This window comes from Pseudophryne corroboree, chromosome 2 (assembly GCF_028390025.1).
Source record: "Pseudophryne corroboree isolate aPseCor3 chromosome 2, aPseCor3.hap2, whole genome shotgun sequence".
Lineage (NCBI taxonomy): Eukaryota > Metazoa > Chordata > Amphibia > Anura > Myobatrachidae > Pseudophryne > Pseudophryne corroboree.
In genome coordinates, this window is record NC_086445.1 from 486091322 (window position 1) to 486117357 (window position 26036).

Sequence of the window (26036 nt, forward strand, 5' to 3'; positions counted from 1 at the left end):
ATAACTTCTAACCATGGAGAGGTGCTATGCATCCTGATGTAGTTGCTGTTATCATCTAAAGGGGGACCCACTATGGAACAATAAATTAAGATGTAACTTCCAACTGACACCCCCATTTTAAAGTAAGTCTATGATCGCAGCATGCCCACATGTCTACCCTTATTAAAGCCAGATATTCTCTGCATGCATTGCATGTGGCCTCCTACCCTATATCTAAAACATTCAAATTTTAAGACCTTGAATAATGACAGATTAGTGAGTTGAAGAGATGTAGAGTGGATACTGTCACCCAACTGATATTTGGATCGACCCTGGGCCGTGCAGTGTGGAGATCTTCATATGGTCCCCTGAATAGCATCCATAAATGGGTAAGTATAATGTTACGGCATAACAATATGCCTATTATTATAGTAGCAGTGCATTAGCAAAAATAACTGGCCAATCGGCATCTGACTTGTAAGTAACCTATGGTCAGTCATCCAGGTAAGTATATTTTGAAGTTCCCCCTAAGAGGGTCTCAAAAAGAGAGGAATTAGTGTTCTCCTTTATAAATTCCATCTTGACGTGGAATCAGGTGATATATTGGTGATGATATCTAGTGATGTGGGATAAACATAGTGAAACCAGAAAGGGATAAGGGAAAGAATGAAATAAATTAAATAGGTGAGTTGTGCAAAACAAGTGACGTGAGTGAATAATAAATGACTCCCACAAATAAATAAGAGGGAGATGGGGAAATAGGTGCTCGTGAAAATAAAAAGCTCCATACAGTTTGGTTCTAGTGCTGCTGGGGTGTTGTATAGTGATATTCACTTGGGATGAAGGAGTGAATGTTGCTCTATGATGCTAGGATACAGTATACAGGTGAATAATCCATGTGATGGAAAATGTCCTTTTAATCAAGTCATAAATAGAATGCATCCTTCACAAAAAGGAAAGGCGGGGTGAGGGGAAGGGGGGGAAAAGGGGGGGAAGAAAGAGATAGAGATTTTCTTATAAAAATCACCATTTATGCCTAAGTGACTTAATTCACAAGGTACTGACTCACTAGTGGGATCCAGATAAGGGTCGTTTTGAAAAATTGGCCAATGCTCCTGAAGAATAGCATTGATCTCTCTACAATGTACATTGAAAGTGCCAATAAATCGTACTGGTTCTTCTTTTTGTACTTTAGGCTTAACTTTAAGAAGGGATTCACGCGGATACCTTTCCACTTCCCGCACCGTTTTCTTAATGAGTGTTTTGCTATATCCTCTATTCTGAAACCGAACACTCAATTCCTTTTGTCTCATATCAAAGATATCTGGATCTGAACAGTTCCTTTTGGTGCGAAGCAGTTCTCCTTTTGGTACCGCTTTTACCGTAGCTGGAAGATGTGAACTGATAGAGTGGAGAATGCTATTGGTTGCGGTGTGTTTCCTGAAAATATCTGTGGTGATGTTACCCTCCTCGTTAATATGTATTGTGAGATCTAAAAAATTGTTCCTGGATTGGCTGGTTTCATATGTAAGCCTCAGATTAAGATCATTTGAGTTGAGAATTGCGAAAAATTGTATCAATTCACTATACTGTACCTCCCAGAGCATGAGAATGTCATCTATGTATTGTAGGTAGATTAAGATGTTATCCGTGAACATCTCCAATGCTTCTTGGAAAACCACTTCTTTTTCCCACCACCCCAGGTAGAGGTTAGCGTACGTGGGGGCACAAGCTGTCCCCATCGCTGTCCCTCTAACCTGGAGGTAGTGGGATTCGTTAAAAGTGAAATAATTTTTCGTTAAGATGAATTCTAACAGCTGGATGAGAAAATCATTATGTTCACATGGTATTTCCATATCAAGGAAATATCTTGCTGCTCTTATCCCTTTGTCGTGGCTGATGCTAGTGTATAAACTCTCAACATCGCAAGATACTAGCCACACACTGGGATTCACATTCAAATTCTGAAGCTTCAAGAGCACATCCATTGTGTCGCGTGTATAGGAGACTAGTGAGGTGACATGTTTGAGAAGATGTTGCAACATAAATGCTGGCTTTTTCAGTCAGGCTTCCTTTTCCGGACACAATGGGTCTGCCTGGGGGTCTCGTCTCATTTTTATGTATCTTTGGGAGGAGATACAATGTTGGGGTTCTCGGTTTTTCCATTTTCAAAAATTCAAAATCTTGCCTTTTAATGATACCCTTGTCGAAAGAGGTTTGAATCAATGTATTGTACTGTTTCAAAAATTTTTGAGTGGGGTTAAAAATGAGTTTCTCATAACATGTACGGTCTACCAGTTGTTTTTGGATTTCTTCAAGGTACATGTTCCTTGGCCACAGTACTACATTCCCCCCTTTATCTGAAGGTTTTACCAAGATTTCATCCCATTCTGCTATTTCCTGCAGTGCAGTTCTCTCTCCCTGGCTGATGTTATCCGGGTGTCTGCGTTTGTGGAGAAACAATTTATCTAGGTCTCTAGATACTAGGTCTTGGTGAACTTGTACTGGTGGGCAGATCTTGTAGTCAGGAAAGAAAGTAGATCTTTTTTTGATCTTATTCCTATCTAACGGGAGAGACATATCAACATCCTTTGGTTCCTCATTGGCTAAGTCTTCTAATATTTGGACCGCTAAAAGATCTTGTGAACTCAGAGTCGGTATATCAGGGTCTAATTCTGCCGGAATGGGTTTCTGAAAGCTTTGATTCACAAAGAATTTTTTGAGCAGGATTTTCCTGGTGAACAGATGTAAATCTTTTTCGCATTCAAAACGGTCTAATCTTGGACCGGGGAAAAGGAGAGGCCTTTGCTTAAAATTCCAATTTGATCTGGGGTCAGAGTCTTATCAGATAAATTGATAACCCTTAAAGAATCTCCCAGTGTTGTATTGGGATTATCTATCGATATTTCCTGTCCCTCCTTTCCCTCGGCTCCTCTTGCCAATCCAGAGAGTCTCTTTTTCTTCTGTTTCCCCTGCCCCCTCCTGGTCTTCCTCCATCTATACCTAGGCCATCTCGTGTGTCTCTCGGGGTTTTGCCTAAAAAATCCCTCCTCTGTGTCCTATTGTAGGATGTACTCCTGGATTATTCACCATCCAAGGAATCAACCTCGGAGGTGGAATAGGTGGAGGGTTGGGTATTCCTATTTCTCAGGGGGTGAGTATTCCACTTAAAGACTCTATTCGTTGAAAAATCCGTTTTGTCTCTTACAAATTTGCGTCTCTTTCTTTCAATTATTTCATTTTCATATTCCTCCAACTCCTTTCTATATTTTTCATACCTCTGTTGAAATACATCTAAATTTCCAAAGTTTTTGAGTCTATCTCCTAGTCTGGAGATCTCTTGTGTCAGTTGTGTGAGTATGATGTCATCGTGCTTGATGAGTATTTTAATAAGCTCTCTTGAGCAATGTAACAGTGTATTCTCCCATTCTTTTTTCAGTTCGTTATTAGCCAATTCATAGGCTGGAAAAAGTTTAGGTCTGAGACCCCTCGGTACCAGGTCGTTTTTCAGATATTTCTCAGAGGTTGTCCGATTCCAGCAGATTCTACTCTGTTTCATTAGGGCTAATTTCAATCCGAATAAATCATCAGTCCAATCTGCTTGCAAGCTGGTATATGGTGCGGATGTATCGTTAAAGGCAGATTCCATGTCATTTCGCAATTTATCTCTCCTACTCTCAAGATCTTTGGTGAGACTAAAGTTGGACATTTTTTTATCGTCACGGAAAGAACAAACTAGGTCGTGTGTCACTATAATTATTGATTATAAAAAGATAATACACGTAATCTTGTACCAAATGTGACTTAAATTAAGGTGCTAGATACTAGGGAAAGCTGGGAACCAGCAGGCTAATTCTGAATAGAAGAAGAAATGTATCTGCACACTTTACAGTCAGTGAACTAATTAGATTATATCAACCAGTTGAACCCCATTGGAGGGTCTCACTCTGATAGTAGAGATGATAGTGTGGGGGTGCGGCCCATATGCAACTCAAATTTAATGCGAAACAAAAAGAGAAACCAAAAGTAGTTGCTTAATTGGGCGCACTAATGAAATTTGTATTGATTTTAATTTCTTTAAAACTTAGCTTTTATTGCTTCACCTTCTAAAATGCCCCCTTTATATGGGGATTACACAGCAAAACATAGAGGTTAAAATTAGTACATACAAACATATAAGTGAAAAGAAAAGATATAAGTGTGGATAGATTTAAAAAGCGGTACTTCCACTGTAAATATGATGTGAGTTTTACTGTGTGTTCACTTATGCTATATATCTTTAGTGTTCTTTACTTTGGTATTTTGTACACATTCATCTCATATTCTATATCACTGATATTTATTGAAAAGAGCAGGGGTAAATATCCCTAATATGAAAAATTGTTAATCAAGGGGTAGATCATATGATTGTCTTACAACCCTGCATTTATATGAGTGACATACCAATCAGTCATACAGTTACCAATGTATTAAACACACTGAAGCTCTCACTAAAATGTTGTGGCAGCCTGTGTTTCCTGCAGGAATGATATTCGCTACATTAGTATTCTTTCTCAGACTACACCTGTGATTGGATATATTGTATCAAGATGTGTAAGCCAGTTCCCTTCCTTTACGTGTCACTGACTTGTATCACTAAGATACTGTAGCAACCTGTGTTTACTGTCTTGTGACACAGGATTAGTATTTGCTTCTTTGTTAATCTTTCTTAGGCTATATCTATGCTTCAGATACAATATATCAGGATATGCTAACCAGTTCCCTTCCTTTGCGTATCACTGACTAATATTTAAGGGCTGGTAGATATGCACTTAGTCACTGGTAAAAGAGTGGCCAGATCACAACATTCACATATAAGTGCTATTGGCCAAATTAGCCTGGCAGTACTGCTATGACAATATAGTTCTATTGACAGATTGCGTTCTGAGTATAACACATTGACTGGTAACCATCCGGTGACCACACAATACTGTTGCTAATGACAACGGCACATACTGGTCAATTAATCACAGTGCTCTCTGGGTGGATTGTATACATTCTCCATGCTCCCTAACGACCAACACTGACACTTGAGCTTAATTCTAGTAATCTCATTGTACGAGGGTGCCAGTGGAGGTCTAATATAACTATTTTTCTTAATTAGAATCTACACCATTTGCTAAAATAAGGAGTGTGGTAAGCCGCCGAGTGTGGTAAGCCGCCGAAACGTCGACGTGCACGTATAATGAATTGATACGATTTTTCGCAATTCTCAACTCAAATGATCGTAATCTGAGGCTTACATATGAAACCAGCCAATCCATGATCAATTTTTTAGATCTCACAATACATATTAACGAGGAGGGTAACAGCACCACAGATATTTTCAGGAAACATACCGCAACCAATAGCATTCTCCATGAAATGCCCATGTAATAAGATCTACATTGGCAAAACATCAAGAGCATTGAAGGTGCGTATATTAGAGCATGTTGGGAATATACGCAATGCCAATAAAGATCAAACCAGATTCAAAATCTTAACATCTGTGGCACGACATTTTCAGAAATTTCATAAAAGTGATCCTACCGGTTTGGAAGTCTTTGGCATGAGACACATACAACTTGGAATTCGGGGTGGAGATGTGGATCAAGCACTTTTAAGATATGAAACCAAAATGATTTTCCTGTTGAATATCTTATACCCGGCAGGGTTGAATGAAGCCAATAGTTACAGTCCGTATTTATGAGCCTCTCCTGTATACTTACATAGTTTTAAGTAATGGGCATATCTATCCCACCAGCATATTCACGAGGGCTTAAAGGCCCCCTTATCTGGATCCCACTAGTGAGTCAGTACCTTGTGAATTAAGCACTTAGGCATAAATGGTGATTTTTATAAGAAAATCTCTATCTCTTTCTTCCCCCCCTTTCCCCCCCCCCCTTCCCCTCACCCCGCCTTTCCTTTTTGTAAAGGATGCATTCTATTTATGACTTGATTAAAAGGACATTTTCCATCACATGGATTATTCACCTGTATACTGTATCCTAGCATCATAGAGCAACATTCACTCCTTCATCCCAAGTGAATATCACTATGCAACACCCCAGCAGCACTAGAACCAAACTGTATGGAGCTTTTTATTTTCACGAGCACCTATTTCCCCATCTCCCTCTTATTTATTTGTGGGAGTCATTTATTATTCACTCACGTCACTTGTTTTGCACAACTCACCTATTTAATTTATTTCATTATTCCCCTTATCCCTTTCTGGTTTCACTATGTTTATCCCACATCACTAGATATCATCACCAATATATCACCTGATTCCACATCAAGATGGAATTTATAAAGGAGAACACTAATTCCTCTCTTTTTGAGACTCTCTTAGGGGGAACTCCAAAATATACTTACCTGGATGACTGACCATAGGTTACTTACAAGTCAGATGCCGATTGGCCAGTTATTTTTGCTAATGCACTGCTACTATAATAATAGGCATATTGTTATGCCGTAACATTATACTTACCCATTTATGGATGCTATTCAGGGGACCATATGAAGATCTCCACACTGCACGGCCCAGGGTCGATCCCAATATCATTTGGGTGACAGTATCCACTCTACATCTCTTTAACTCACTAATCTGTCATTATTCAAGGTCTTAAAATTTGAATGTTTTAGATATAGGGTAGGAGGCCACATGCAATGCATGCAGAGAATATCTGGCTTTAATAAGGGTAGACATGTGGGCATGCTGCGATCATAGACTTACCTGCCTTCACAGGTTCCATTAAAGCTTAATATTGCCATTGCTTTAAAATGGGGTTGTCAGTTGGAAGTTACATCTTAATTTATTGTTCCATAGTGGGTCTCCCTTTAGATGATAACAGCAATTACATCAGGATGATTAGCACCTCTCCATGGTTAGAAGTTATATCCTAATTTATTGGTCCATAGTGGGTCCCCATTCAGATGACAATAGCAGTCATATCAGGATGCATAGCACCTCTCTAATATATGAAAACGATTACCGGATAAGGCCATATGACTTTTAATTGAAGAATACGTCCCTTATATATGCCTGTGATGAATGATGCAGCCGCAATACAAGATAACTGGTGACTGTGGGATTAACCTTGATACAGTATATCTTTTAAACCATAGACATCTATGCGGTCCTTAAAGTTTACGGAACGAGCATGTAACATATGGAGGGCTCAATAAGGTTTCAACTATACGAATCGATATGAAACACATCAGGGCCGGTTCTTGGGATTGTGGCACCCCGGGCAAAGTATAGGGGCGTGGCTTCAAATGGGGGCGTGGTCAGTTACGCCCCCATTTATGCCCCTGTAGCGACGCTGAAAAAAAATAAAAAAAAATAAAGTATACTTACCATCCCCGTTCCTGATCCAGACCGCTGCAGACCTCCTCCGCCGGCGCCGCTCTTCTTCTCTCCTTTCCTCGATCTATGGGAGAGACGTTATTACGTCTCTCCCATAGAACAGCATAGACACTAGAGGTCAATTATGACCCCTAGTGTCTGTGCCACTATGCTGTGTGGTGCGCGATGACGTCATCGCGCACCGCACATCAAAGGTCCTCTCCATGAAGGGAAACTAGACCGTAGCGTCTAGTTTCCCTTCATAGAGAGGACCTTTGCTGTGCAGTGCGCGATGACGTCATCGCGCACCGCACAACTAAGGTCCTCTCAATGAAGGTAAACTAGACGCTACGCGTCTGGTTCCCTTCAAAGCGGGGGGCACAGCTGGGCACTGCGGGGGGCACAGTGGCGGATCTTGCCCTAGTGCGGTGCCCTCCGGATGGCGCCGGCGCCCTCCGGAAGGCGGCGCCCCGGGCAAAAGTACTGCTTGCCCGTGGCAAGAACCGCCACTGAAACACATACATTTCTAATTGATTTAACTGTAAAATAACCTGTCTGGACTCTTTCCCTAACATCTGGGTGCTTTTAAGGTAACAGATGACTGTATTAGGACACCTCAGAGAACTCCGTTCACGTGACCGGGCTCTCTGTTTACACTTCATCTGTCTGACGCATGTCGGGTACCACGTGATCGGAGTGGGCCGACGTCAGCTGTCAGATGACTAACGCCACAATAGGAATAGGACGTGTTGCCATTGGCGGATGGGCACACATGATCCTCAGGAAGTATATGATTGGATAATACTAATCCTAGAAATAAACGTCACAGAAGGCAATCAGGTCAGCCTCGTTAAAGCTATACAGCGAAACGTGCACGTCGGCGTTTCGGCGGCTTACCACACTCCTAATTTTAGCAAATGGTGTAGATTCTAATTAAGAAAGATAGTTATATTAGACCTCCACTGGCATCCTCGTACAATGAGATTACTAGAATTAAGCTCAAGTGTCAGTGTTGGTCGTTAGGGAGCATGGAGAATGTATACAATCCACCCAGAGAGCACTGTGATTAATTGACCAGTATGTGCCGTTGTCATTAGCAACAGTATTGTGTGGTCACCGGATGGTTACCAGTCAATGTGTTATACTCAGAACGCAATCTGTCAATAGAACTATATTGTCATAGCAGTACTGCCAGGCTAATTTGGCCAATAGCACTTATATGTGAATGTTGTGATCTGGCCACTCTTTTACCAGTGACTAAGTGCATATCTACCAGCCCTTAAATATTAGACAGTGATACGCAAAGGAAGGGAACTGGTTAGCATATCCTGATATATTGTATCTGAAGCATAGATATAGCCTAAGAAAGATTAACAAAGTAGCAAATACTAATCCTGTGTCACAAGACAGTAAACACAGGTTGCTACAGTATCTTACAAGTCAGTGACACGTAAAGGAAGGGAACTGGCTTACACATCTTGATACAATATATCCAATCACAGGTGTAGTCTGAGAAAGAATACTAATGTAGCGAATATCATTCCTGCAGGAAACACAGGCTGCCACAACATTTTAGTGAGAGCTTCAGTGTGTTTAATACATTGGTAACTGTATGACTGATTGGTCTGTCACTCATATAAATGCAGGGTTGTAAGACAATCATATGATCTACCCCTTGATTAACAATTTTTCATATTAGGGATATTTACCCCTGCTCTTTTCAATAAATATCAGTGATATAGAATATGAGATGAATGTGTACAAAATACCAAAGTAAAGAACACTAAAGATATATAGCATAAGTGAACACACAGTAAAACTCACATCATATTTACAGTAAAAGTTTATTGTGATAAATGAGTCTCCACATCTGAACTGGCTAACATATGGCTTCCACAAATACAACATATATTCTAAACTTATAAAACTAGTACACACAATATATGGAATAATTCTTTGAATTGCAATTATTGGCCCTTTGCATGACCAAAGCCATATCACATCAGGAGATTTTGTTAGCTAATACACTCCAGACTGTCAGGGGCTCCATAAACAATTCCATTCCTACACCTTGCCGGAGTAACAGTGGAAGTACCGCTTTTTAAATCTATCCACACTTATATCTTTTCTTTTCACTTATATGTTTGTATGTACTAATTTTAACCTCTATGTTTTGCTGTGTAATTCCCATATAAAGGGGGCATTTTAGAAGGTGAAGCAATAAAAGCTAAGTTTTAAAGAAATTAAAATCAATACAAATTTCATTAGTGCGCCCAATTAAGCAACTACTTTTGGTTTCTCTTTTTGTTTCGCATTAAATTTGAGTTGCATATGGGCCGCACCCCCACACTATCATCTCTACTATCAGAGTGAGACACTCCAATGGGGTTCAACTGGTTGATATAATCTAATTAGTTCACTGACTGTAAAGTGTGCAGATACATTTCTTCTTCTATTCAGAATAACAACTATACCTGCCACCCTCTATTCTCCCTTATTTAATTGCATAATCACAGTCTCTAGTGGCACATTGCTCTATTTTATTTTTTATTTATTTATACTACTTTCCTGGTCCTATATTGGTAATTTTAAAAGTTTCAAGGAATGGAAAACTGGGTGAAAAAATGTATTTTACCAAAATGTAGTAAAAAAAAATACTTTAAAGTATGAATTTTCTTGTAAACTTAAGTAAAATCAGTAAAGGTCTTTATTCTGTCTGGGACAAATTTTAGTTCATTATTCAAAAGTTGGATCTGTGATATTGTCGACAATTAAGCCTCCTAATGATGATGATTGCAGAATTACAATGAGAGTATAAATGGATAAAAAAAAACAATAAAGTTTATTTAACCAAACAAAGAATTGCACACTTACATGTGGCAAATTAATTCTCACACTCAGCATTCAAAATCTCTGCCTCTTTCATATTCAAATCTTATATCTCTTCCTACAGTAGTACATGTTTATTCTGTACTTCAAATAATCAAATAAAGATGTATAGATTTTCACAAGTAACTCATATGCAGTGACTTTGCTCTTATACAGTCTGAAGTGAATTTGTTAATTTATGGGAAAAAAAAGACCTAGCTTCCATTATGGTTTTGACACTGTAATACCTGATTTTCACAAAAATAAGAGCTTTTGGATTAATCCAAGTATAATTTCAAGACCAACTTGCTTATCCTTCTGCTAAGGGAAGAAACTACTGTAACATGCCTGTTGCCTTAAGTGCCACTGACAAAAGTTCTGATTGAATGACTGTTAAAGATGCTTCCTTAGCCAAAGATCCGCTTGGGAAATGCCTTTTCCTAGCTTATCATTTCTTTTTGTATGCAGTTATCTTACATAATAATAGCATAATCGCTTTTTGAAGCAAGGTGAAAAATGACCTCCAGTGTGTCTTGCAAGCATACTTTGCTCCTTGTTAGAAATACAAAACCTCTGAATCTCCACTTTGATAGATAATCTGTCAGTGCATGAACTCCGTATTGTCACTGAAAATTGCTAATAAAATCATGTTTCTTAGTTTTGTCAATTGTCATCACATTTATTACAGCTTCTACCAATGCTTTCTGTGCAGAATACTGTCCTGCCCATTTGTACTGTATGGCATCTCCTATTTCAGTGTACCAAATTGCATAGCCAAAATGACAGTTTGCACCTGGGCAAGATCTAGACCCATCTACAAATACACATTCATCAGTTTTCTCTGTTGTCTTCTGAAAAGCATGAGAAACATCTCCCAGATCTACTAAATATCATTGTGGTTTTACATCACTACTGGGACTATATTGAAAATTGCAGCCAAAATGGCAACTGTGAATGCGCAGTAGTCAGATTTCTTCAGGACATGCGGGGTGCCATGTTTCCGGAGACCTGCGCATGCGCAGTAGACTCCGGCACAATGCAGAGGTGGGGGCCCACCCGGAGGTGCACACGGGCCGCCTCCTCTGTTAAAATGCTCCTGTATACAAGTGTCATATATCAGATTAATCAGCACAGACGTATTTTCGGCAAAAGAAAAGATGCAAAAAAGACCCCAGATGCTAGCAGAGTATCACGGGACCAGGTTCCCTGAGAGAGGTGCTTGATGCAACTGCAGTAATGATTTATGAGGACACATCTGAATTTATAAGTCTTTTTTCACTATCTCGATTGGATTTTCTTTTCCTCTTCTTTTCCACTAGAGCCAAAATAATCATTAACACCATTATAACTTTTAATAGTAGAAAGGTCATCTGTAGTTTGGCTTGTAGAGAAGCAGTGGGGAAGCATGAGTTTTAATGACTCAGGATGTTGCCTGTTGCATGTCAGCTTTCATATCTTTAGCATGACATCAGTACAATTAACTTTACCTACTAAGAATATTAAATGGATGTAGTATTGTCCATGATAATATATTTTAAATAACAAAACTAATAAGCAGTGAAATAAATCACCAGTGACCCCCTGGTGCTCAGATTAAGTTGATGATAAATATATAAAAAATTCACCTGCAGCGAGTGACAGAAGTTTGTGCAAAACTTTAAAACTGATAAAACAAAAGAAAAGAAAAAAGTCACTGCGCTAAATGAGAAGAGTATACAGTAAGAAAATGGCTTAAAATTATTTTTACTAGTAATATCACATAGTTATAATTATACAAACAAAGCAACAATGAATATAAAGTAGCTTCAAAACACTTCCAGCAGTCCAAATTTCACATAGGGGATCCAAAGCAACTGCTAGCGAGTCCCGGCTGGCAGTATTTCGGGGGGACCGTTGCTGTGGCTTCCCTATTTGAATTTTGGACTGCACTGCCGCCCCACAACTGAAGCCATCACTGGATACTAATTCCCAAAGGATAAGCATGTTCAGTCTTCAGTCCTTAGGTCCTTAGACCAGTGCTAGCGCCCCAGCAGTAGTGGTACTCAATTCTTCCTCAGTACAGCACAGTGATGCACTTGACTGCTCCAATGACTGCAGATGTACTGTGGGCCTTCTTTTAGCAGCTGGAAGATTATTCCCACAGCTAGTAGCCTGTCTGTGTCCAAGCATACAGGTGGGATAATGAAAAGGAGGAGAGCTGTGCAGCTGCAATCAAGCAGATTCTCAGAGCAGTGTGCTTAGAGGCAGGATTGTCAATGCGTTTCATCTCATTGACAACAGAGACTGTCTCAAGACTCCACCCAATAAGAAACTACACAAGTCCAAAGTAAGACAGTAAAAAAAAGAGAAATAAAAGTAGAGGAAACAGACAGAGAGAGTGGAAAGGAGTAAAAGATCGCAAGACAAAGACAAAGGGAAGTGAGGAAAAATTAAAGGGTTAGAAGAACCAGCAGATAGCAGAAAACAGGACAGAGAGAGAATAAAACAATGCATATAAGTAGGCTTGCCATAATATCATTTTAATCTGGGGCACCTATGATTTACACAGGTTCTGTGGCTAATTAATACCATGTGAAATACAGGCTTGACTTTAGCCAGCCGCAGAACCTGTGTAAATCATTGGTGTCCTGTATTACAGGGTTATTATGGCATGCCTACATATAAGTAATGACAATGTACAGCCCAGTACCAAACACTTCCCTGAGAACAATAGAAAAGAGAACGGAGGACATTTCATATGTCCATAGTGTCATAAAATTCTGAGTGTGCTAACTGAATAAATGAAGCAGCAGGTTATAGGAGGAGTTACACCTCCATGGTAACAGGTCATCATATGACGTTGTACATAAATGAGGTGAGGAGCATGGTTAAGTTGGTGTAGGCGGCAGGATGATTTGGTTCTCCCTTGATTCGTGTTTGGACGTTGACCCACCCACCTTTTATATTTCGTGTTGGCTTGACAGGTTGGGACGGCCTGAGAACTGTGGCTGTGGGTAATAGTGTTGATAGGTGTACTGGGTATAGAAAGGTGTAGGCGTTGGATCCATAGGAGATGGGAGTACCATCGGACCAGATGGGCTCCAGTCTTCTACAGAGTCTGGGGATACCTGAGCACCTTGTTTGAGGGATGGGAAGACAAAAGTGGCGAGTTGGCCACAGTCTTCCATAAACTGTGTTACCACAAGGGGTGGCATGATGGCCTTATATTGCCCCTTGTGTAAGCGATGGAGTTGGGCCCTTGCCTCTTTTTGTGGTTCAGTTTATTGTATTGACGTTTTACAGCCATACACACATGCATTACATTTAAATAGGAACATGGTTATAAAAAGGCTGTCCTTCCTTGCCACCATAACTATTTCTGGTTTTAAATAATTGTTATTTGGCAAATTTACTTGGTTGTCCGTGCCTTTTATTTCATGAGGGTATGCATGGGCATGCGAATGAATGTAGTCAGTCAACGATAGAGATTTTATTAAAGTGTATATACATCACTGGCGCCACTTAGTGAAATAAATATAGTAAAAAACAGTAACACTTCCCCCCTGTGCGAATTTCACAAAAAAAATGACAATGTGTATAAAAACGGACAAATAAATAATTAGTCCTTAAAAGGAAGTAAAGCACAATTGTATATACACTCCATAGCTGGAGAAAAAAAGGCAGTGTATAAAACAGCAGTCTGTGGTTGAAATGCTTTTCAACCAGAGCCAGATGTAAAGTCAGTGTTGCACCAAGGGGGATCAGGTTGCACCCCTCAGTGTTTAACAAACACTTTAGTCGGTCGTCTGATAGTTAACTGAACGGCTGCTGTCACACTTGCATAGGTGATTCCTTTACATGTTTTGAGCCTTAAGTTCTTTCTCAGAATGTTAATGAACATTAAACTTCTGAGGTACTGTAGGTGTTTGTTAGACATAGTCTGAGAATTTGAGATAAAATTGAACAGGAGAGAAATATTACTGTTTTTTGCTATGTTTTTTCATTAAGAGGCGCCAGTGGTGTATATACAGTATGCTTTCATTTCTATTGTATTCCATTTTGGTGTTTAAGGTTACTCACGTGTATTCACCATAGGCTGCCGCTGTGATTGCACTAGGAGGGTGTATTATCTCAATTATCTTATACTGTACTTCACTTAGAACTTTCAAGAAACAAAGAGGCAGATCATAAGCCAGCACCCAATTTGATCAATCTGACAGCACAATCTCTAAATCCCAAAATGTACAGTAGATCACAATGTATATGACATTTTACATACAACCACATATTCCAGCCTTGGGATTCATAGTGGCCATCATGGTTACTTCAGCCCTCTGGTATTTTCAACATTATGTCATATGTGTTAAGGTCTGAGACGAGACAAACACTAAGGACCTGTTTAATAAATATATTCCTGGACCAGGTAACAAGGGGTACAAATCCTGTCACTATTTATATAAGAATATACTGTAGCAGTGCACTATTATTATTAGTTCATCTAGGTAAACAAGTGCATGCCTATACCTGATCTCTAAAATACAATTGACATTATAGGTAAAATCTACTTTCTGGGGATAAAGGTTTCACTACATATAATTAACATTTGAAGATAGATTGTTACGTAAAAATTGTCAGGAAGAGATCTGTAATATAATGTATGTCTCAAACTAAATAATAATTCAAGCAGACCAGTATAGACAGACGTCCATCGGTCTGTGTAAATAATGACAGGGACTAGTTGGCATGGTTCCTCAGTGATGACCAACGGGAGTCCAGCCACACAAATGTTACCTAGGGATAAGCCAAGTTGTCAGTGAACATCCTCAACCTTGTGGGGTAGAGCATTGTGTATGGCAGCCATTGGCGTATCTATAATGGGTGCAGTGTGTGCGAGGCACACGGGCCCCCAGGTCCAGGGAGGCCCACCCTGCACACACTGCACCCATTTGTTTAATACTTGTCTCTCTGGAGTCCCCCGTTGGAGCCATCCCTTCTCGGCAGCGCAATAGAGTTTAAACACTAGGGGGAACAAACTCTATTGCGCCTGCTGAAAACTCTGGAAAGATGGCACAGCGGCCATTTTTCCAGAATTTCGCGCATGCACATTAGCAAAATCTTCGGGAAAATGGCCACAGCGCTGTGTTCTTGGAGGTTTGAGCATGCGCAGTAGAGTTTGTTCTCAAGTATTAAATCCTGTGCATCAGTCAGAGTGGAGGGGGGCCCTAAAGCAGAAGGCTGCACACGGGACTCCTCCTCTCTTAAAACGCCCCTGAAGGCAGCTGTCATTCTCTCACCCTTTTCTTCACTCTACTTCTTTTAGATGGTAAAAGTCAGGGAACACTGACAAGTGTAGGCGCTGAAAGGTTAGCATGTGCATTGTATATGCCAGAGTTACATCACTGTCTCAGTCCTGATAACCTAGCAGAGACTGGAACACTAGGCCATAGCGGTATAGCAAAAACCCAATAGGAAATCTCATGATGGATTACTAGACGTTGAATGACAGCTGGTATGTTACAGCACGCCATCCAGGAACGTGCAAGGTGTGTGAAACATTTTTGCAGATGTTATAGGACAGGACATAATGGCAGGCCTTCCCTGGCATCCGTAATCACTGGGTTCCAGGACAATTTCCAGAGACCTGCACCACCAAACAAAACTCTCCTGTTTTGGGTGGAAATGTTCCGGCAAACAGGGTCAGTGGCTAATCATAATAAAGACTGAAAAAAAGTTTGTTACCTTTTTTTTTTAAACACCCTGTACATCTGAACTATTTACTCTAAGAAAGCTTTATATTTTATGTGTAACACAAGAGTTTCACTTCACTGAAGTGGCACAGCTCTCAGTAGACTGAAAGTTTCATTTTCACAAGATCACATTTGACAGGTTTCATTAGCAATGAATGATATAAGTCTTATTTTGTAATTCTCTCAGGTACTATTTAGATAATTAGTTTCAGTTAAGTGAACCCGTGCAGTTAAATTAATAATGTATAAGAGATCTTCATAGATTGGTTGACACATGCATATACACTTTATTTTATCTCACTGATTCTTTACTACCGCCCTCTTAAAGGAAACAGTTTGCAGAGTATATACTATATATGTAATATTTATAAGTACAGTATAATTGTGTTTAGTCTAACCTACGTAACTGAAATATCTTAAAATATGTATTTGTGTACATGTAAATGTTTTTATTACAAAAGAGCTGATTTTTTTTTGGTTATCAGGGTACTTTTATATTTACTTGTATTTATGGTCATGTTTGGTATTCTGTCAGTTTTATAAGATGTCCATGGGAAATTTGTACTTGTGACTTCTGTAGCTTTTCTCAGAGGTGTGACTAACTTGCAGTGCATTTTCTCTGACCTGACTGTATGTTTATGCTCATCCCAAATTAACTCAATATGGTTAAGATCTAGTAAGGTGCAGGTCAGTCCATCAGAGGCCCCGGTTCTCTGTTTCTTCACCAAATATCTCCTCATATTACTTTCCTATTGTCAAGTGTCTTCAGTAAATATGAGTATCATTACATATAATTCACAGTTACACCACAGCAGATCATCTAACCATGGGACTAGCAATAGTAGATGTAGTTTTCATGCACACTTAAACCTCTTGTGACATTGTGTCCAGACAACTACAATATACTGCAATGGTATTGTACATGTACTTCATATCAATGTACAGTATGCTGTATTTGTGTTTAGTCATTTATAGTGGTGACAAAATAGGTGAAAATTAAGTATATTGCTTCACAGTGGTCTAATTGAATATTGGGAGGAGCTACAACTGTATAGGAAATGAGCCTGATTTAATACTACTACTACTACTACTACTAATAATAATAATAATAATAATAATAATTATAATAATGGGCCTTATTCAGTTTGCGATCGTATACTGCCGATTTTCTGCCCAGTGCGCACATGCAGGGCCCTATCTGCGTGTACACGGACCGGAAAATGCGTTTGCAATGCACCGATGCAAACGCCTCTGCATGACTGGCAGAGGTGTTTGCTGGGCGGTCGGGACTGCAACATGGCGTTGTGGGGGCAAAAAGTGGGGCGGGTCTGGGCCAATTTGAGGTGGCTGCGTGGCGTCACACGTGGCCGCTGTGACGGGGAAAATGGCAGCAGCTCGACTGCTTTCGCAGCTAGGCTGCACAGGCAGGGATGTTTCTCTTATTTAGCGATGTGATCGCAGTTGAATTGCGGTCACATCACTGGCGGTCATCAGCATGCTGCGCAGTCTTGCCCTGTGCTGGGCAGCCCCCAGCATGCGATCGCAAGCAGTTGCAGTTTTGCTAATTTAGAAAAACTACAACGGAAGCTAAATAGGGTCCAATAATAATATTACAGTAGTTCTTTAAAGAGAAAATGTTGGAGTCTGTGGTCATTTTTCTCTAGAAACCTTTTTCAAAATAAAGGCAAAAGAGAAGCTTATAACATATAATGTTTATAATTATGTCATTTATGGATTTAAACCATTACAAAAAGTGCAACTTACATAACAAACATTATGTTATGTCATGCACATATATTTTGAAATAACCTTGTTACTATGATTAATGTATACTATTAATGTTATGGGAAACACTTTTTCTAAAACCCTTAATGTGGTGCTTTCTTTTAAAGGGCCTGAAACCAATGGACCACAATGGACTTTCTGATCCATATGTTAAATTACATTTACTTCCAGGTGCTAGTAAGGTAAGTTTGCTTTCATACTGTACATTTCCAAGTCTAGTGATAATTGTTCTTTTGGAAATAGCTTATAATGCTAGGAATTCTGTTCACTATAATAGTATATTGTTCTTTGTTTTACTGCTAGAATGTAAAATTTGAATCAATCTAGACCATGTTCTCATCTTTAACATTGTACTCTGTGTCAGGAATGTGTGTTTTCTCTAGAAATGAGCGGGTTCGGATTTACTCGGTTCTTAACGCCAGAATTATAGCAAGTTCTTTTTTTCAGGATTTTTCTTATTGGCTAACCAAAACACATGATATCTGTGAGCCAATAAGGAGATTTGGGTGAATCCGAGTAAAACCGAACCCGCTCATCTCTAGTTTTCTACAATGTCCATGCACAGCCTCTATAAGGGGGTTGGGAGGGCACTGTCCCCTATTCACCATGGCTTTATTAAATTTTAATGGAAAGATATACCAAGATATATCCAGACAGGAGCTACTTTGAGCTGGTTTTCCTAGCAGCTGTTTAAAGGAGATAGTCACTCTCCACACAATAGATACACAAAAAAAGAGAAAGAAGAACAGCGCTTGTAGTGATTTATTATACAAACATTGTTATAGACGGCATGGTAATCTAAAAAAGTATCATTTATTAAAAAATACTTTATATAGAAAAAGTGTAGCTGGCTAGCAAGCCTTCACTATATGCAATTATAATTAAAAACAAATTGTTACATATGCACAATTAGTACCGTGCAACTTTGGAATATTGTCCTCCCTTTTAGGTCATGTATTAGGGGCTTTTTGTAAAGTTCTATGAACCACAGGCCAAATGTGGATGCAATTATGGTCATGGACCAATGGCAAAGGTCCCAAACGTTTGTGATAGTTACCGGTCCTGAGGTATTTGTGAAGGGATAAATCCTGTTAGCGTTGATCCTTTTCATATGATATTTCACCGAGATAGCAATGGATTTCAGTGCATTTGTTGAAGTCCCTCTAACCTTTAGTGCTTGGACCGTGTATAACCAGAATCCTCCAGTAGATGACCAATAGATGGAAGTCCACAGAGTCCCTTAGACCAAGCCTGACGCATTTTGCTGTCCTTAGACAGCTTTTTCAAAGGACCTCTCTCTCTCTCTCTCTCTCTCTCTCTCTTTCTCTCTCTCTCTCTCTATATATATATATATATATATATATAGATTATATATATATATATATATATATATATATACTGTATATACATATATATATATTTGATCCTGCATAGAAACTGTAAGATTCCTAACAATACTTGTGCTTTGTAAAAAAAATAATCAGCACTGCAATTGAGCAGATCTATGTAGTGTGCTGCCACACATCCAATCCCTTGCAACCACACACTACATAGATCTGCTCAGCTGCACTGCTGATAATTTTTTCACAAAGTAAGCTTCAAATAGTTAGAATTCTTAACCTTAGAATTCTCTGGCTGTTTATGCAAGGACAGATAGCTCAATGAATGTGTGTGACTGCATTGCCACAGGCAATAGGTTCGAATCCCGGGTATGTCAGCATATTGAAATATAATAAAGGACAGTGTGACTGAATAACAAAGTTCTATCAAGTTAAGTTCATGAATATTGTATAACGATGGAAAGGGTGGGAGTAGGAGACAGGGGTGGTCAGGAGTTGCTGGGCTTCAAAAAGGGGGAAAGCTGCAAGTAAAAGTAAATAAAACAGATTATTGACAAGTGCTGCCAACAGCACCCCTTGCCCTGTATCGCTATGTGCGGTTCACACTCTGCAAACATCTAGTTATGGCCCTGCACTGGGCAGGGGCCTAAGGCCCCACAATTCTAGGGGCCTTCGATCAGCCATCTGGGATGGTGCCTCCATAGCTTCTTGTGAGCCAGGTAGAGAATGCTGTCTTGCCACTTTGATTGTTACACAAGATTAGAGCAGCCAGGCAGCATTCTCTATGCAGCCAGTGAATGAATGGCTGTCATCATGCTGATTGGTGGATGGCTGGACCTAGCCACCAATCAGAGTGTAGCATTCTCTACCTGGTTCCCAGACTGTCACCAGGCAGTGAGGCTTTGCCTCCTGGATCTGCCAGTGAATGTCTGCAAATATGCTGCTTGTTAGAGCTATCCACCAATCCAAATGCTAACAGCCATTCACTGTATGGAAGCATGTGGAGAGCGCGGTACTGCAGCATGGATTCTGATTTTTTCTTATTTATTCCCCTGAATGGGTGAGTAGGGGCCCCAGAGCATTGCTTTGCCCATGGACTGCAATGCTGTTAAGACAACTCTGATCTACAGTAGACCCTACTTCCGCAATTGAAGCCCATGGGTATCTAGTATGTTGCTTTGCCTCCTGGATCTCCCACTACGATCTCTCTAGGATGCAGTGCAGTCATCCAGTGTTGCTGAAGTGCAGTGCCTTCACTGGAACTTCAGGGCCAAGGAGCCCCCAGCACACTGTCACCGTCTGGGTAATTAAACAGACATTCTTACCTCTCAAGTGCCTGTCCAAGCTGTCACTACGTTCCAGACCCAGTTGCTATCAGCGTGGTCTGTGTCCACTGCATAGTGTGCCAGATCTGCAGCCACATGTAACACAAACATAGTTTCCCGCCTAAACAAACATGGGGGCTACCATGTTTGATCCGGTCATCTGATTCCAGTGATCCTATCCTGAGCATCCTGCTGTCCAGCTGATCATCCCAGCCAATCCCTGCACACTGGCTGCTATAAGAATGCTGGGTAAGGACTGCCTAGTCACCAGTGCTATGATTGTCATTCCCTGTATGGTTGTTTGCTCTCAGCTGCTTCCAGGTTACCTTGCTCCAGGAGATTCCACTCTGTCCTGAGACCTGAGTTCCATCCAGCTTGCAGCTCTGCCTGGCTCATCTGTGTTCTTCCATCGATACTCAGCTTCATTGGTGTTCCACCATCAATATTCAGCTCCATCTGTGTTCCGCCATCGATCTCTAGCTCAATCGGTGTTCCACCATCGATACTCAGCTTCATCTGTGTTCCGCCATCGATTTTTAGCTCCATCGGTGTTCCGCCATCGATCTCTAGCTCAATCGGTGTTCCACCATCGATACTCAGCTTCATCTGTGTTCCGCCATCGATACTTAGCTCCATCGGTGCTCCGCCATCAATCTCTAGCTCCATCGGTGTTCCGCCATCGATCTCAAGCTAAAGTGGTGCTCCGCACCAATATCCAGTATCATCAGTATCCATCTCATCTCCAGTGGTCAGTAACCTTGTGCTCATTCAAATTGGGACTTCATCAGTGGTTTACACTGCATCCAAGTCTGCTGCTGTGCTTGTTTATGTTGGGACTTTATCAGTGGTTCACACTGCATCTAAAGTCTATTGTTGTCTGCTCACCCATATTGAGACTTCATTAGTGGTTCATACTACAACTGATATTACATGTTGCCAACAATGTTACATCTGCTACAGAATTGCCTCAGTTCCTATGCCTAAGTTACTGCATTAGCTGTGATGCCGATTATCTGGGTCTATTGCCAACTGCCGCTAACGTTACCATATTGCGTGCTGAATAAAAGACTTATTTTATTTTACAATCTCTGTGGTTTGGGTCACGCCTTCGGGCCTATGCTCTAGTACACCACATCCTGGTTAATGTACAAGAACTTTATCAAAGCTCCCAGGTTCACATATTATTCTGCCCTTACGCCTGAAATCTCTACTGTCTCAAGTCTTACCTCAGGCGTAACAGTTAGCACTGGCCTAATGGATTCAGCCGGAGAACAGACCCCACCCCCCAGCCCTGTACAACTGTTGTCAGCTCGTCTAGAACATCAAGAAGCTGCACAGGGTCAGGTAATTCGTTACCTGCAAGACCTCTCCTCTCGGCTGGATAATTTACAGGCTACCCTCCGTGGTTCAGGGGCTCCCAGTGTACCCCAGAAGGACTTTTCACCTCCAACTGCTACAGCTGTTCCTCGTCTCCACCTGCCAACTCCTGCCAAGTTCGATGGTTCTCCTAAAGCCTGTAGGGGATTCCTGAACCAATGCGAGATCCATTTTGAACTGCAGCCCAGCAACTTCCTGACAGAATGTGCTAAAGTTGCATATATTTTCTCTCTCCTATCCGGTTCAGCTCTAGATTGGGCATCGCCATTATGGGAAATATCAGATGCCCTCCTGTATATAAGAACTTTGTGGCAACTTTCGGGCGAATATTCAATGAACCTGGGCGACTGACTTCAGCAGCTGCAGATATATTACATCTTCGTCAGAGATCTCATTCTGTGAGACAGTATCTTGTACAGTTCCAAATTCTGGCATCCGAACTTACCTGGAATGATGAGGCGCTGTACGCAGCATTCTGGCATGGTCGTTCTGAGTGTATAAAAGATGAACTATCTACTCGTGACTTACCTTCGAAGTTGGACAAGTTCATCTCCTTGTGTACCAAAGTTGACCTCCGTTTTCAGAAACATGCAATTGAACGCAGAAGAGCCAATCAATCCAAGGTGCAAGTTGTCTCTACACCTCGTTTCCCCAGCTGAAGAGGAGCCAATGGAGGTAAATCGCTCCCACCTGTCTCCACAGGAGCGACAAAGACGGCACTCTGCGCACCTCTGTCTCTACTGTGCTGCTCCTTCGCACATGATTATTGCATGCCTAAAGCGCCAGGAAAACCCCAAATCCTAGCCCGTCAGGGATAAGGCCAGCTAGGAGTAATTAAATCTTCTCCATCTATAAGTGACTGTATTCTACCAGTTTCTTTGCAAGTTTCCAATGCTTCAAGACTACTGGGAGAGATGCTGGTTCTATAATGTCACAGCCAAGAAGCGAGGATGACGTTCCCACCTTCTGCCTGCCAAAACAAACATTAGGAGGGTTGGAGGTGTTTTTCCTTAGTTAAGGGATCTGTCGATAGTGCCCCTAGAACATAAGGTGTGTACGCACAGTGATATCCTTGCTATGCCCGATTTTGACTATGCAATTTCTCTTGAACTCCCCCAAGAGCCCAGAAGCACCGATTTTGACTAAACTTTCAATTTTGACTGTACAATTTTGAATAAACTTGCAATTTTGACTGTACAATTTTGAATAAGTGTCAATTTCCATATCCACACCTGCTTGCAGGAAAAGGAGAAAACGTCCAAGTTGAAAGTCCACCGCAGGAAATTTCTTGGATTCACACCAAGAAACATATTTTTTCCAAATTCGATGGTAATGTTTAGATGTTACCCCCTTCCTAGCCTGTATCAGGGTAGGAATAACCTCACTCGGTATACCGTTCCGAGCTAAGATCTGGCGTTCAACCGCCATGCCGTCAAACGTAGCCGTGGTAAGCCTTGATAAGGGAATGGCCCCTGCAGTAGCAGATCCTCGCAAAGAGGTAAGGGCCTTGGATCTTCCAGCAGAAGATCCACCAGATCCGCGTACCAAGCCCTCCTTGGCCAGTCCGGAGCACTAAGGATTGCCAGAAACTTTGTTCTTCTTACCAGTTGAAGAACTTTTGGTATCAGAGGAAGTGGAGGGAACACATAAACTGACGTGAACACCCACAGTGTGCTCCTTCGCACATGATTAATGCATGCCTAAAGCGCCAGGAAAACCCCAAATCCTAGCCCGTCAGGGAGAAGGCCAGCTAGGAGTAATTAAATCTCCATCTATAAGTGACTGTATTCTACCAGTTTCTTTGCAAGTTTCCAATGCTTCAAGACTGTTTCTGCCTTATTGGATTCTGGAGCAGCAGGGAATTTCATGACTGCAGAACTGGTTCAGCGGTGGTCTCTTCCCACCGAAAAACTTTCACATCCTGTGTATCTCACTGCTGTGGATCGCAGCAGAATTCCAGATGCTACTATTAATTGCAAGACATTGCCTCTCCAAGTCAAAGTGGGAGGCCTGCATTCTGAACTGTTGTCTTTCCTAGTGATACCCAGAGCCACCCATTCTCTGGTTCTGGGCCTACCTTGGCTCCGCCTCCACAACCCCCAGATCGATTGGACGACTTCTCAAGTCACAGCCTGGGGTCCTCTTCTTTAGGTACCTGTCTTCAGCTTCCAAATCTGCTGATATTCCACCTCATCCATATATCGACTTTACAGATGTCTTCAGTAAATCCAGCGCAGATGAACTTCCTCCTCATAGGGAATTGGACTGTCCTATAGACCTTGTTCCAGGCAAGACTACGCCCAGAGAATGTACTTACCCTCTCTCACTTCCCGAGACTCAAGCTATGTCAGACTACATCAGGCCTGGCCAACCTGTGGCTCTCCAGCTGTTGTGAAACTACAAATCCCAAAATGCCCTGTCACAGTTTTGTTATTAGGGATTGTTGAAACTGTGGCAGGGCATGCTGGGACTTGTAGTTTCACAACAGCTGGAGAGCCACAGGTTGGCCAGGCCTGGACTACATCAAAGAGAATCTTGCAAAGGGGTTCATTCGACCATCTTCCTCACCTGCTGGAGAGGGTTTCTTCTTTGTGAAGAAAAAAAATGGCAGGCTGCATCTGTGTATTGACTATCGAGGCCAGAATGACATTACAGTAAAGAATCGGTACCCGTTACCTCTCATCACCGAATTGTTTGATTAAGTCAGTGGAGCCATCATTTTTACGAAGCTGGATCTGACAGATGCATATAATCTCATCCGTATCCCAGAGGATGATGAGTGGAAGACAAATTTAACACCAGCGACAGTCATTATGCGTACCTCGTCATGCCTTTTGGACTCAGAAATGCTCCAGCAGTCTTCCAACACTTATAAACAAATTATTTTGTGATCTGCTTTACCAACACGTTGTTATATATCTGGACGACATTCTGATCTTCGCAAACGATTTGGAAGAACATCGATTTTGGGTGAAAGAGGTTCTATCCCGTCTACCTGTCTACCATTTATTCTGCAAGCTTGAAAGTGTATGTTCGAGGTAAAGTCCATTCAATTCCTTGGCTACATTATTTCAGGCTCTGGTCTTAAAATTGATCCAGAAAAGCTTCAAGCAATTTAAGATTGTCCAATCCCTTCTTCACTGAAAGGTGTTCAATGCTTTCTGGGCTTCACCAATTACTACAGAAAATTCATCCAGAATTTTTCTACCATCGTTGCTCCTATCTCTGCTCTAACCTAGAAAGGGGCCAATCCAGCGAAGTGGTCGGCAGAAGCTATCCAATCTTTCTATCTTTTAAAACAGAAGTTAATTTCAGCTCCAGTTTTGAAACAACCAGACACTTTATTACCTTTCATCTTAGAAGTGGATGCCTCATCCGTCGGTGTGGGGGCAGTTCTTTCCCAGAGGGCTCCAGATGGTTATCTCCACCCCTGTGGATTTTTCTCAAAAAATTCTCACCCGCAGAGCGCAACTATGCTATTGGCGACCAAGAATTACTCGCGATCAAGTTGGCATTAGAGAGGTGGAGATATCTTCTCGAAGGCGCTTCCCATGAAATCACCATTCTAATTGACCACAAAAATCTGCTGTACCTCAAGTCTGCTCAATGTCTCAACCCCCATCAATCCAGATGGGCCCTTTTCTTTTCCAGGTTTCACTTTAAACTGTCGTTCTGTCCTGGGTCACAATATCATAAGACCGCTCCTGGGAGCAAGAAAATGAGTCAAGTTCTACTGAAAAGTATCCAATTATTGATCCAGTAGCATTCTCCGCAGTGGGAGGGAAAAGCTTTGTCAAGCCAGCACTCAGGAAAAAGCTCCTTCAGTGGGCACATGCTTCTCGCTTCGCTGGTCATGCAGGCATTCATAAGACCTATGAGTTCATCACCAGGCATTATTGGTGGCCAACCCTCAAACAGGACGTACAGGACTTTATTGCTTCTTGCTGTAAGTGTGCACAGCACAAGATCAATCTTCAGTCTCCGGCCAGGCAATTAATGCCCTTATCTGTGCCCCCTCATCCGTGGACTCATCTCTTGATGGACTTTGTTACAGACCTTCTTGAGTCCAATAAATACAATACCATCTGGGTGGGTGGTAGATGACTAGTTTACCAAACTGGCCCACTTCATTCCGCTTACCAGTCTTCTGCCGGCTTCCAAGCTGGCTCAGTCATTTGTGCAAGAGATCTTCAAGCTGCATGTGCTACCTGTGGAAATTATTTCTGACAGAGGATTCCAGTTCGTCGCCAATTTTTGGCGAAATCTCTGA

The 26036-nt window shown here is 41.2% G+C and overlaps 1 protein-coding gene across 1 annotated transcript in view; it reads left to right on the forward strand.

Moving 5' to 3' along the window:
• The window catches only part of DOC2B (double C2 domain beta), a 1147407-nt gene that overhangs the window by 515836 nt on the left and 605535 nt on the right, over positions 1–26036 (forward strand). The window contains exon 3 of the mRNA XM_063953885.1: positions 17832–17906. Within this exon, the coding sequence (XP_063809955.1) occupies positions 17832–17906 (75 nt within the window). The remainder of the gene's footprint in view (positions 1–17831; positions 17907–26036) is intronic.